The sequence below is a fragment of the Cherax quadricarinatus genome, chromosome 48 (genome assembly GCF_038502225.1).
Source record: "Cherax quadricarinatus isolate ZL_2023a chromosome 48, ASM3850222v1, whole genome shotgun sequence".
NCBI lineage: Eukaryota > Metazoa > Arthropoda > Malacostraca > Decapoda > Parastacidae > Cherax > Cherax quadricarinatus.
Window position 1 is genome coordinate 21,618,628 of NC_091339.1, and position 14,470 is coordinate 21,633,097.

General features: G+C 42.2%; 1 protein-coding gene across 1 annotated transcript in view; it reads left to right on the forward strand.

The window, feature by feature from the left end:
• The window catches only part of tnc (tenectin), a 192,435-nt gene that overhangs the window by 140,827 nt on the left and 37,138 nt on the right, over positions 1-14,470 (forward strand). The window contains exon 3 of the mRNA XM_070094802.1: positions 9,459-9,543. Within this exon, the coding sequence (XP_069950903.1) occupies positions 9,474-9,543 (70 nt within the window). The 5' untranslated portion in view covers positions 9,459-9,473. The remainder of the gene's footprint in view (positions 1-9,458; positions 9,544-14,470) is intronic.

Genomic DNA, 14,470 nt, shown 5'->3' on the forward strand with positions numbered 1-14,470 from the left:
AGAGTTTGCTTTCCTGGGGCTGGGATGGAGGATATTGTTAGCCGTCTGGATGACATCATGAGAGGTAATGGGAGCAATCCTATTATCTGTCTCAGTGCTGGAGGCAACGATGTTGGCAGACGTAGGAGTGAGGACCTGATTAGCAGGTATAGGTCAGCAATAGAAATAATTAGAAGTAAGGGTGGGAACCCTCTCATATGTGGTATTTTGCCAAGGAGGGGAGTTGGAAGTGAATGGTTGTCCAGGGCAATTGGTGTCAATTGCTGGCTGAACAAATACTGTAAGGAAAATGCGGTAACATTCATTGACAACTGGGACCTCTTCTATGGCAGAAATGACATGTATGCTAGGGATGGGGTTCACTTATCTAGGTGTGGGGTGGAAGCACTGGCAACTGCAGTGGAGGGAGCAGTTAGGACTTTAAACTAGGAATAGTTAGTGGTATGGGTTTTGGCAGGAAAACAGTGAAGTCCCAGTGTAGTAATATTACGAGTTCTAGGGAAACTAGTAATAATAAGAACGAGATAGATATTGAAAAGCCAGGGACCTTGGGTGATAAGGACAGTAATAGGTTTAGTAGGAAAATAGAAATGAGCAGGAAGGGTAAAGAGAAAGGAGAGTCTTTCAATGTTTATTATGCTAATTGCCGTAGTGCTAGGAATAAGATGGACGAGTTGAGATTAGTTGCTAGTGTAGGTAACATTGATGTATTTGCCTTAACTGAGACGTGGTTTAATTCAAAAAGTCGGGACATGCCTGCGGAATGTCATATTCAGGGTTTTAAATTGTTCCAAGAAGATAGAAGTATTGGGAGGTGGGGTGGGGTGGCATTGTATGTCCGAGATCGCTTGAACTGTTGCATAAAAACGGGTATTAAGTCTGAAGTAACACATACAGAGTCTGTTTGGATAGAATTTTCAGAGGGGCATGAAAAACTGATTTTAGGAGTGATATACCGTCCCCCTAACTTAGATAGGGACCAAGGGAAACTACTATGGGAGGAAATTGTTAAGGCCACAAGGCACGATAATGTAGTAATTCTAGGAGACTTTAACTTTAGTCATGTTGATTGGAATTTCTTGACTGGGAATTTAGAATCGTACGACTTCTTAGAAGTATTTCAGGATTGTTTTTTGAAGCAGTTTGTGACAGAACCTACAAGGGGAAATAACCTGCTTGACTTAGTTATGGCAAACAATGAATCCCTTGTTAATAATTTAGAAATTTCAGAGGAACTGGGTGCTAGCGACCACAAGTCAATTACATTTAGCATTGAATGGAAGTACGATAGTAGCGATAACTCAGTAACAGTCCCAGATTTTCGCTTAGCAGATTACGATGGGCTTAGAGAACACTTATCATCTGTTGACTGGGGTAACGAAGAGAGCTATCAATATGACAGTTTTCTGAACACTATACATGCTGCTCAAAGAGCGTTTATCCCATATAAAGAAATTAGATCAAATAGAAATGACCCAAAATGGATGAATGGTGGGCTCAAGTATCTACTAGGGCATAAGAAAGGAATTTATAGGCGTATCAAAAGAGGTGAGGGTCATCTTATGAATCAGTATATTGACATTGAGAGGGACATTAAAAAGGGGATAAGAAAAGCTAAAAGGGACTATGAAATTAAAGTTGCTAGGGATTCTAAAACTAACCCAAAAAGTTTTTTCCAGGTCTATAGAACAAAAGTTAGAGATAAGATAGGTCCCCTTAAAAATAACTATGGGCACCTTACTGACAATGAGAATGAAATGTGCTTGATTTTAAATAATTATTTTCTCTCAGTTTTTACACAGGAGGACACTAACAATATTCCAGTAATTAATTTTTACAGTGGGCTAGAAGAAGATAAATTATGTAACATCACAGTCACTAGTGAGATGGTTGTGAGGCAGATAGACAGACTGAAGCAAAATAAGTCGCCGGGTCCTGATGAGGTTTTTTCAAGGGTTCTTAAGGAATGCAAAATGGAACTCTGTGAACCATTAACTAATATTTTTAATTTATCTCTTCAAACAGGTGTAGTGTCTGATATGTGGAAGATGGCTAATGTAACTCCTATTTTTAAAACAGGGGACAAGTCGTTACCGTCAAATTACCGCCCAATAAGCCTGACCTCAATTGTAGGCAAATTACTAGAGTCAATTATAGCTGAGATTATAAGAAGCCATCTCGATAAGCATAGCTTGATTAATGATACTCAGCATGGATTCACAAGAGGCCGGTCTTGTCTAACTAATTTATTAACTTTCTTCAGTAAAGCTTTTGAGGCTGTTGACCACAATAAAGAATTTGATATTATTTACTTAGATTTTAGTAAGGCTTTTGATAGAGTTCCGCACCATAGACTGTTAAAGAAAGTGGCAGCTCATGGCATTGGGGGAAAAGTGCTCTCGTGGATCGAGTCATGGCTCACTGACAGGAAGCAGAGAGTGTCCATAAATGGGGTTAAATCCGAGTGGGGATCTGTAACAAGTGGCGTTCCACAGGGATCAGTCTTGGGCCCGTTGTTATTTATAATATATATCAATGATCTTGATGAGGGAATTACTAGTGATATGAGCAAATTCGCCGATGACACAAAGATAGGTAGGATAATTGATTCAAACGTAGATGTTAGGGAACTTCAGGAGGATTTAAACAAACTCTATTCTTGGTCAGAAAAGTGGCAGATGCAGTTCAATGTAGATAAATGCAAGGTTCTGAAGCTTGGGAGTGCCCATAACCCTAGTACTTATAAATTAAATGATGTAGAACTTAGCCATACAGATTACGAAAAGGACTTGGGGGTTATGGTGAGCAGCAACCTTAAACCAAGACAGCAATGCCTAAGCGTACGTAATAAGGCAAATAGATTACTGGGATTTATATCAAGAAGTGTAAGCAACAGAAGTCCAGAGGTCATACTGCAGCTTTATACATCATTAGTAAGGCCTCACCTTGATTATGCAGCTCAGTTCTGGTCTCCGTATTACAAAATGGACATAAATTCGTTAGAAAACATTCAGCGTAGGATGACTAAATTAATACATAGCATCAGAAATCTTCCTTATGAAGAAAGATTGAAGACTCTTAAGTTACATTCACTTGTTAGACGAAGAATGAGAGGAGACCTGATCGAAGTGTATAAGTGGAAGATAGGTATTAATAAAGGGGATATTAATAAGGTCTTGAGGATGTCTCTCCAAGAGAGAACGCGCAGTAATGGATTTAAATTAGATAAGTTTAGATTTAGAAAGGACATCGGAAAGTATTGGTTTGGAAATAGGGTAGTTGATGAGTGGAACAGTCTACCTAGTTGGGTTATTGAGGCTGGGACTTTGGGTAGTTTCAAAACTAGGTTGGATAAGTACATGAGTGGGATGGGTTGGATTTGAGTGGGACTTTCACATCAGAGCTTATTTCTTGGGTGGCATTGAAAATTGGGTAGGGCAAATGTTTTGTTAGTGGGATGAATTGTAAAGGACCTGCCTAGTATGGGCCAACAGGCCTGCTGCAGTGTTCCTCCTTTCTTATGTTCTTATGTAATGAGGTAATCAGTCCCTCAACCTGGAGTCGATGTGTTCAGTCCATCAATCTTGATGGACTGATGAAGCCACTGTGTGGCGAAACGTTTCCTCAATAAAGATACCCAAGAGTTGCACATGTGTCTAATTTATCAACATGTCTGTTCTCTGAACCATTCATCTACAAGTGATGATAGTAAACACAACAGAAGCAGCAGTGTCGGGTGTCGCGGGAGATTTCAACGACTCCAAGATACGAAGCCAAACTGTATCTGATAAAATATAATTGCAGTATTTGTTTACATCCTCTTATCACACTTTTTCTCTGTTTTTTTTTAATTGAGAATTATTTTCTTCTGTTATTGATTTCTGTTACTGTTGTAACAATATTCATGTTGTGTTTCAGAAACAAGAAGACCAAAAAGTTAACAACAGATTTCTGACATCAGCTTCTCAGTAAAGCGCTTTCAAGGGACGCCTTTTATTTTCTATTTATTCTGAAGTTTTTTTAATGTCTTCAGTTGTATGGCAAAGGGTGAATGCCTTTAAGGTGCCTTACTACACACAGTACCCTCCAGGAGGGCTACAGTACCCTCCAGGAGGGCTACAGTACCCTCCAGGAGGGCTACAGTACCCTCCAGGAGGGCTTAAGTACCCTCCAGGAGGGCTACAGTACCCTCCAGGAGGGCTTAAGTACCCTCCAGGAGGGCTACAGTACCCTCCAGGAGGGCTACAGTACCCTCCAGGAGGGCTACATTACCCTCCAGGAGGGCTACAGTACCCTCCAGGAGGGTTACAGTACCCTCCAGGAAGGCTACAGTACCCTCCAGGAGGGCTACAGTACCCTCCAGGAGGACTAGAGTGACCTACATTTTATCTACAAGCTAGGTTACAACTCACCTCGTAGCTATGTCTTGACCCATGTAGACGCATTTGAGTACACACACACACACACACACACACACACACACACACACACCCTCGCTAGTACTTCTTTCTTTTTTCTTGTGTGTAATTTTTTTCATTTATATTTCATTCATCATCATTATCATCATCGTCATCCTTGCCGTCATCATCATCATCATCATCATCATCTTCTACAACTTCTGCTACTACTACCACCACCACTATCCCTTCTACTATTACTACTACTACTACTGATACCACCACCACTGCTACTATTACTACTTCTGAGACTACTACCACCACCACCACTACTACTACTGCTACTACTACTACTACTACTACTGCTACTACTACTACTACTACTACTACCACTACTACTACCACTACTACTGCTACTATTACTACTACTACTACTACTACTACTGCTACTACTACTACTACTACTACCACCACTACTACTACTACTACTACCACTACTACTACTACTACCACTACTACTACTACTATTACTACTACTGTTGCTGCTGCTAATAATAATAATATTACGACAAATATCTGCATAGCCTGCAGACATATACACACAGTAGGTCTGTATCAAGTATATAAAGATACAACCATCTTATAGGAAGGGATACATCTTATAAGCAGGGACACATATTATAAGAAGGGATGCATCTTGCAAGAAGGGATACACCTTATAAGGGATACATCTTATAAGAAGGGATACAACTTATAAGAAGGGATACATCTTGTAAGAAGGAATACATCTTATAAGAAAGGATACATCCACACAACCATCACCAGCAGAGGTTTTTGTATCGTTGTTAATCTTTTTTAGTTTCGTTGTTGCTTTTACTTGTTCAGCGTGGTTGTTCTTCTTGTCTAGTGTCGTTGTTCTTGTCTGGTGTCATTGTTCTACTTGTTTAGTGTTGCTGTTATTACTTGTTTATTGTCGTTGCTGGTCTTGTTTAGTATTCGTAGACAGATGTAAATATTGTTACGCTTTGAAACTTGACGTCATTAGCGTCTGTTTACAGTTAGATGAAGTTAACTGGTTCAGTGAGGCAGAACGCGAGGGGGTAGCTTCTGTACACACATTCTCTCTCTCTCTCTCTCTCTCTCTCACACACACACACACACACACACACACACACACACACACACACACACACACACACACACACACACACACACACACACACACACACACACACACATTGTTTCTTCAAACTAAGTCTACAGTTTTTTGGAAATGAAAATTATAGGTTTTTTCGATCCTTCCTGGAACATCGTCAGGTTTACAGTCGCTTCTATTTCTTTACGGCTTTCTCAGAGTCACCCTGACCTTCCATGGTCAGGTCATTGACCACTGACCTTTTTTTTTGAGAGGACCTTCTCCTTGTTGATCACGACTCAGGTTGAGCCCAGGAATGAACGTACTTGTCCTCACGTCCGTGTTGGACTCAACTAAACACAGGGAGTGCGATAAGGAGTACACGATCTTACACTAAGGGTCCTCACCTTCACTCTCTCTCTCTCTCTCGCTCCCCCCTCCCATCTCTATCTCTGTCTGTCTGTCTGTCTGTCTGTCTGTCTCTCTCTCTCTCTCTCTCTCTCTCTCTCTCTCTCTCTCTCTCTCTCTCTCTCTCTCTCTCTCTCTCTCTCTCTCTCTCATCTTTGACCTCTGTGCTTAACTCTAATGAAAGAGTGGACTTGCTGACTCAATTTTCCGGGCATCAACTGTATAATCCGCATAATCGTGTTCCAGAATCGTATAATCCAGGAGACCATAATTGAACCTCGCTCTCTTAACCATACTGGCATTACCTTAGAGAAAGATATGGTATTACCCTAATGTTCTCGACCGAAATATTACCTTTTGCTCAGTAACATCACCGCTTCTTTTGCCAATTTCAATATTCCCATGATGAGAATTCCCTAACTAGTTCAAGTGTTGTGGTTAAGTATGACGTCATACCGTAATCACTAACACAGTGTTTTCCCCAGTGTTTACGTTTTGAGTTACAGTAAGGCTATGTGATATTTTTGTGGTCTATTGAAAAAATTAATTTTATGTAATGAAACTTCAAGAGCTGCTAATTTCTGGTTGCTAATTATTATTAAGTTTATTGTAAGTGTCTTTATGGGTGTTTGTGTTTGCGTCTATTTACATAGTTCCTTGATAATGTGAGAAGTCACGAAAGCGCTTGGAATTTCACTATCCTTTCACAGTGGTTATTTTGCATATTCTGATTATATATATATATATATATATATATATATATATATATATATATATATATATATATATATATATATATATATATATATATATATATATAGTATAACAGTGAACGCCACTCACAGCGACCATTAAATGGCCAGGTTCGTCTCAGCAAGCCGTTTAGCCTAAGTGGTCGCCTTTAACGTTTACAGCCATCATTTTACCTCCAAAACTTGCCTCCACTCGTCCACCTCCAGCTGTGTTAGGCACCAATGTAGGAGAAATCTTAGTGCTTATCTTTCTTAACAATCTGGTAAGCGGTGTCGGCTGTTGCTGGCGACACTGCGGTGTATCACCAACAAAAAGGCAAAATACCGTGGCCGGAACAATAGAAAAATAACCCACACATAGGAGAAAGTTTCGACAACATTTCGGTCCGGACAGAAACGTCGTCATCGTCTTCTATGTGCGGGTTATTTGTGTACTGGTGTGTATACACAGGCTGGGTATGCATTCTCTCCCAGGGTCTCTCTCCTTCATTAATCTCATTTTATACCTTGTCTGCAAGTATTTTTACGGCGTATTGCCCAATTACGTGGAACAAATTACCCCCCGACCCACAAGAGTACCGTCAGGGGAAGTATAAATCAGTTTTGAGGTCGTATTATTACTACATTGTTTTCTCTCGGAGTCTTGAGGGTAATGTTAGACATAGATTACACATTAGAATTAGGTTATACATTAGAATTAGATTATACATTAGAATTAGGTTATATATGATAATTAGATAATGTATGAGAATTAGATTATATACCCAAGGGACAGATTTCTGCAAGGTTGTGAAGGTCTAGCACTGTTGCAGGTACTCACTTATTTGTGGGTGCAAGAATCGAGTCACAGCTCCTGGCTCCGCCTCTTCACTGGTCGCTACTAGGTCGAATCTCTCCCTGCTCTATATATGTGTGTGTGTGTGTGTTTATGTGGGCGGATTTGGGATTCCTTGCACCCTTGCTCTGTCACCCATCCCTTGCTCCCTCCCACCCTCCCTCTCTCCCTCCCTCCATCTTCCAGGTACAACACCCCTCCAGCGACGAGGGTGGACCTCTTAATTAAAAAAACAAACATGATTTACAAGTAGGTTTTTTGCACCTCTGAGACAATACCGTTACCTGTGTTGTGTGTGTGTGTGTGTGTGTGTGTGTGTGTGTGTGTGTGTGTGTGTGTGTGTGTGTGTGTGTGTGTGTGTGTGTGTGTGTGTGTGTGTTAGCAGGGAGCGTAAGTTGTAGCAGCTGCCATTGTTTGTACATTCCACAGATGCACTCCCGTTCCTCAACTCTCTCTACTACCACTGGCGCCTTTACTGTTTGAAAAAAAGTATGTTCCCAGCTCAGTCAGAAGGTTCCTGTTCCATCAGATGAATCTGTTCCATCAGATGATCCTGTTCCGTCAAATGATCCTGTTCCATCAAATGATCCTGTTCCATTACAAGATCCTGTTACATCTGATGTTCCTATTCTATCTTATGTTCTCTTCGTAGCAGCGCCATCTGTCTTCTCTTCCGTTACGAACTACACAAAACCCGCCATTGATTTCCCGAGGACTGATTCAAAACGTCAAGAAAAGACTGAAGTTCCAAGACAGGCTTTAATTGGTACAGCGTTTCTCTCTGTGTAGATCTTCATCAATTCATCACAAGGTTTCTCTCTGTGTAGATCTTCATCAATTCATCACAAGGTTTCTCTCTGTGTAGATCTTCATCAATTCATCACAAGGTTTCTCTCTGTGTAGATCTTCATCAATTCATCACAAGGTTTCTCTCTGTGTAGATCTTCATCAATTCATCACAAGGTTTCTCTCTGTGTAGATCTTCATCAATTCATCACAAGGTTTCTCTCTGTGTAGATCTTCATCAATTCATCACAAGGTTTCTCTCTGTGTAGATCTTCATCAATTCATCACAAGGTTTCTCTCTGTGTAGATCTTCATCAATTCATCACAAGGTTTCTCTCTGTGTAGATCTTCATCAATTCATCACAAGGTTTCTCTCTGTGTAGATCTTCATCAATTCATCACAAGGTTTCTCTCTGTGTAGATCTTCATCAATTCATCACAAGGTTTCTCTCTGTGTAGATCTTCATCAATTCATCACAAGGTTTCTCTCTGTGTAGATCTTCATCAATTCATCACAAGGTTTCTCTCTGTGTAGATCTTCATCAATTCATCACAAGGTTTCTCTCTGTGTAGATCTTCATCAATTCATCACAAGGTTTCTCTCTGTGTAGATCTGTATTAAGTCAGAGACAAGTCTGTCTTAATACAAATCAAGCGATAAGTCCATTCCATCAAATTATCGTCCAGTTAGCCTGACGTCTATAGCAGGCAAATTATTAGTGTCATTTATAGCTGATATTATTAGAAGCAACCTTAAAGCACATAATCTGATTAATGAGTCTTAGCATAGCATAGATTCATGAGAGGTCGTTCCTGCCTGACAAATTTACTAACGTTCTTCAAGCTTGTCTTCCAAAGTGTGTATTTTGTTTACTTTTGTTGTTAATACGTCACTGTGAATCCACGTTAATGAAAAAAAGATCTGTGAACATTTAAAAGCGGTTAGTTAACCATGTATTCACACATGATATGTAGATACCCTGAGGTGTATATCTCTCCGTGCATATACACTCAGAGTTTAATCCTTATTCTTGACTGGTGGTGAAAAGTGTCACAGGCAGCGTTAATGACCCTCGTGTAGTCGACAGACTTCAACCCCCCAAGTCAAGTGTAGCATCTGTGATGATATTTTTCTTTTTTTTCAGAGAGCAAAGTCCGGAATGGAGGACAGAAGCGTCTTCCTCTTGGTACTCTTGCTGCTCGTCTGTCTGGCAACGCAAACTTTATCAGGTAAGACACTTCTTTCAGTTTCATTGTATTGCAAGCGCCTGACGAAGTACTGGTGACAGTAACAAAGACCTTGAACTGCTACAAACATTGGAGTGAGTTATTTAGCTTAGCAATTTCCTGCAGTTGCTAATGGAAAAAGAATTATCAGTAAAAATTGAAGCATATCTTTTGAAAAAAAAAAATGAACATTTCTTCTATGAAGCTGTATAAGGCACTGTATGAAGCTTGCGGATTTAGCGCTTCCTCCATAACAATAATAATCCATGAAGCTGGTACCTCTCATGAAGAGGTCAGCTATGACAGGAAGTAATTTTGTATCATAATTCCTTAATAATTGAGTAGTTAGGGCGGCTAGACTTTTTCGTACAGTATCCCTGGAGTTACTATGTGTTGGTGTGGGTATAGTTTTGTGGGTGCTTCTGCATTCATATGGAGGAGACAGAGGACGTCAAAGGAAGGATAGGGGGAAAATAAATGCAAACTCAGTTTTCTATCTGAGATGTCAACTACCACTCACCCTTCCTTCACCACTCCCAGACTGTTCCATCATTCCCCTCACTTCAGTATTCCCTCACCCTCACGACACCCCCACCCTCACCACTCCCTCACGCCACTATCACCACACCCTCACCCCTTCCATCACCGCTCCCTCACCCCCACCATCACCACTTCTTCACCCCACCATCACCACACCCTCACCCCACCATCACCACTCCCTCACCTCTTCCATCACCACGCCCTCACCCCCACCATCACTTCAAACACTCCTCTCAAAATCACTTCTCACCAAACCAGCTCCACTCCATCTCACACTACTCCATCAACACTAAGAGGATGGATGCCCGGGGTAAGTGACAAGCTCTTAACACTTGAAGATCTCTTCCTAAACCTCTTACAGCCAACTCTTTCCTCCTGGTAATTCACATTATCTCTACCACACACTCCATCAATCCTTGCAATCTGTTGCTGTTATTTACGTTCCACTCTATTATTTTCGTCTTTTATTTCTCATTATTGTGTCCTTGTACATAACGTAGGTAGTAACAAGTTTATTGTGCACCCCTTAACCCTCCTGTGGATGGTAGTAGCTAGTTTATTGTGCACCCTTAACCCTCCTGTGGATGGTAGTAGCTAGTTTATTGTGCACCCTTAACCCTCCTGTGGATGGTAGTAGCTAGTTTATTGTGCACCCCTTAACTCTCCTGTGGATGGTAGTAGCTAGTTTATTGTGCACCCCTTAACTCTCCTGTGGATGGTAGTAGCTAGTTTATTGTGCACCCCTTAACTCTCCTGTGGATGGTAGTAGCTAGTTTATTGTGCACACCTGGAAGACTTCAAAACGTACCCATACATGGGATATAAAACATCGGCAACGTTTTGGTCCTTCCTGAACCATTATTGGGAATAATAATAGGCCAGGAAGGAGCGAAATAATGTGTTGAATCTCCTCTCCATAGTGTGGGGTTATTTTAAGATTTGCTGTGGCCACAACATTGTGGATTTATATTCTACTTCTCATCGACAAATATCAGTATTGGCTATGTTGTGATGTATGTTGAAGTTGATGTACGTTGATGTAGGGTTTATATATATTGAGACGATGCATATTGGCCTCCAACATGTCCAGGGACACTCCACAATGTCCAGGGACACTCCACCATGTCAAGGGACGCTCCAACATGACCAGAAACGCTCTAGCATGTCCAGAAATGCTCCAGCATGTCAAGGGACGCTCCAACATGTTCAGGGACGCGGGTGAAACGAGAGGTTTTTCTTTTTATATGAGTGTGTGAAGAGGCACAAGGAAGCACTCGAAGTCAATATTTGGATTAACCTGGAAGTGCTCGCTGTCTGGAGATCCCAGGAGAGAAAAGAACACTGCATTGTCAATGATTTTTTTTTTTGACCTAAAGTGGTTATCGATTTTTGCCTGAGCGCGTACACACACACACGCACACACACACACACACACACACACACACACACACACACACACACACACACACACACACACACACACACACACACACACACACACACACTCGACCCCTGCAACCACAAATAGGTGAGTACATACACACAGCAGTAAGACACACAGCAGTAAGACAAGAGAGAGAGGGGTGGGTGGATTGCATATTCTTGGACTGCAAGAAGGCGTTTGACACAGTTCCACACAAGAGATTGGTGCAAAAACTGGAGGACCAAGCACGGATAACAGGGAAGGCACTACAATGGATCAGGGAATACTTGTCAGGAAGACAGCAGCGAGTCATGGTACGTGGCGAGGTGTCAGAGTGGGCACCTGTGACCAGCGGGGTCCCACAGGGGTAAGTCCTAGGACCAGTGCTGTTTCTGGTATTTGTGAACGACATGACGGAAGGAATAGACTCTGAGGTGTCCCTGTTTGCAGATGACGTGAAGTTGATGAGAAGAATTCACTCGATCGAAGACCAGGCAGAACTACAAAGGGATCTGGACAGGCTGTAGACCTGGTCCAGCAATTGGCTCCTGGAGTTCAATCCCACCAAGTGCAAAGTCATGAAGATTGGGGAAGGGCAAAGAAGACCGCAGACGGAGTACAGTCTAGGGGGCCAGAGATTACAAACCTCACTCAAGGAAAAAGATCTTGGGGTGAGTATAACACCAGGCACATCTCCTGAAGCGCACATCAACCAAATAACTGCTGCAGCATATGGGCGCCTAGCAAACCTCAGAACAGCATTCCGACATCTTAATAAGGAATCGTTCAGGACCCTGTACACCGTGTACGTTATGCCCATATTGAACATTAAAATGGTATAAAATACCGACAGGTTGTTAGGTAAGACACATATGCAACAGTTAGGTATCTTTATTTCGAAACGTTTCGCCTACACAGTAGGCTTCTTCAGTCGATTACATCGATTACATCGTCTTCAAGTATCTTCTGCTTCTATCAACTTTTCTGTACTCGATTGAAGAAGCCTACTGTGTAGGCAAAACGTTTCGAAATAAAGATACCTAACTGTTGCATATGTGTCTTACCAGGCCCATATTGGAGTATGCGGCACCAGTTTGGAACCCACACCTAGCCAAGCACGTAAAGAAACTAGAGAAAGTGCAAAGGTTTGCAACAAGACTAGTCCCAGAGCTAAGAGGTATGTCCTACGAGGAGAGGTTAAGGGAAATCAACCTGACGACACTGGAGGACAGGAGAGATAGGGGGGACATGATAACGACATACAAAATACTGAGAGGAATTGACAAGGTGGACAAAGACAGGATGTTCCAGAGATTGGACACAGTAACAAGGAGACACAGTTGGAAGTTGAAGACACAGATGAATCACAGGGATGTTAGGAAGTGTTTCTTCAGCCACAGAGTAGTCAGTAAGTGGAATAGTTTGGGAAGCGATGTAGTGGAGGCAGGATCCATACATAGCTTTAAGCAGAGGTATGATAAAGCTCACGGTTCAGGGAGAGTGACCTAGTAGCGATCAGTAAAGAGGCGGGGCCAGGAGCTCGGACTCGACCCCCGCAACCTCAACTAGGTGAGTACAACTAGGTGAGTACACACGCAGCACCAGTCTGGAACCCACACCTGGTCAAGCACGTCATGAAATTAGAGAAAGTACAAAGGTTTGCAACAAGGCTAGTTCCGGAGCTCAGGGGAATGTCCTACGAAGAAAGGTTGAGGGAAATCAGACTGACGACACTGGAGGACAGGGCGGTCAGGGGAGACATGATAACGACATACAAAATACTGCGCGGAATATACAAGGTGGACAGAGACAGGATGTTCCAGAGATGGGACACAGAAACAAGGGGTCACAATTGGAAGCTGAAGACTCAGACGAGTCACAGGGATGTTAGGAAGTATTTCTTCAGTCATAGAATTGTCAGGAAGTGGAATAGTCTGGAAAGTGAGGTAGTGGAGGCAGGAACCATACATAGCTTTAAGACGAGGTATGACAAAGCTCAGGAAGCAGAGAGAGAGAGAGAGAGGACCTAGTAGCGATCAGTGAAAAGGCGGGGCCAGGAGCAGAGTCTCGACCCTTGCAACCACAATTAGGTGAGTACAATTAAGTGAGTACACACACACACACACACACACACACACACACACACACACACACACACACACACACACACACACACACACACACACACACAGCACTGTCATCAGTAATAGACTGTTTGTCCACGTCAGGGTGTGAACACAGGTCAATATAGAGAGGAAATTAATAGCTACGATCAGGCAAGAGAGAGAGAGAGAGAAGGGGGGAATGAACGGGTTAAACTAGTATGGAGAACAGTTAAAGGAGAGGGAGTGGGAAAGATATGAAGGGAAAAGGAAGGATGAAAGAATGGGAGGGGGAAGAAAGAAAGGAAGAAGAGGGAGTGTGGGGAGGGGGGGTGCTGGTATAAATATGGAAGTGTAGAGTAGGAAAGTGAGGATATGCAAATGTGATGACTGAGTGTACACATTAGCAAGGAAGGTAGCGTGGGAAGGTTGTGTGATACACCCACCTACCAGCCCACCCACCCCAAGGACGCCTCGCCACCTGAACACCCACCCACCCCCAAGGACGCCTCACCGCACACCCACACACCCGCCCGCAGGCCCCTTCCACTCACCCGAAACCCACTCCACTCACCCATCCAGCTAATATCTATCCAACTATCCATCTGTTCGTTCACCTGTGCGCCCACCTGCCCAGCAGTAACCCACCCGTCTATATCGATCCACCCAACCATTAAACAATGTGTAGTTAATATTCCAAATTTTACATAAATAAAGGTGTATAAATCACAATGAATTAAAAACAGTGAATAAATCACAGTGAATAAAAACCAGTGAATAAATCATAGGGTATAGTTTATAGGGTACAATTCACGGGGTATAGATTATAGGGTATAAATCTCAGAATGTAAATTTCGGGTATAAA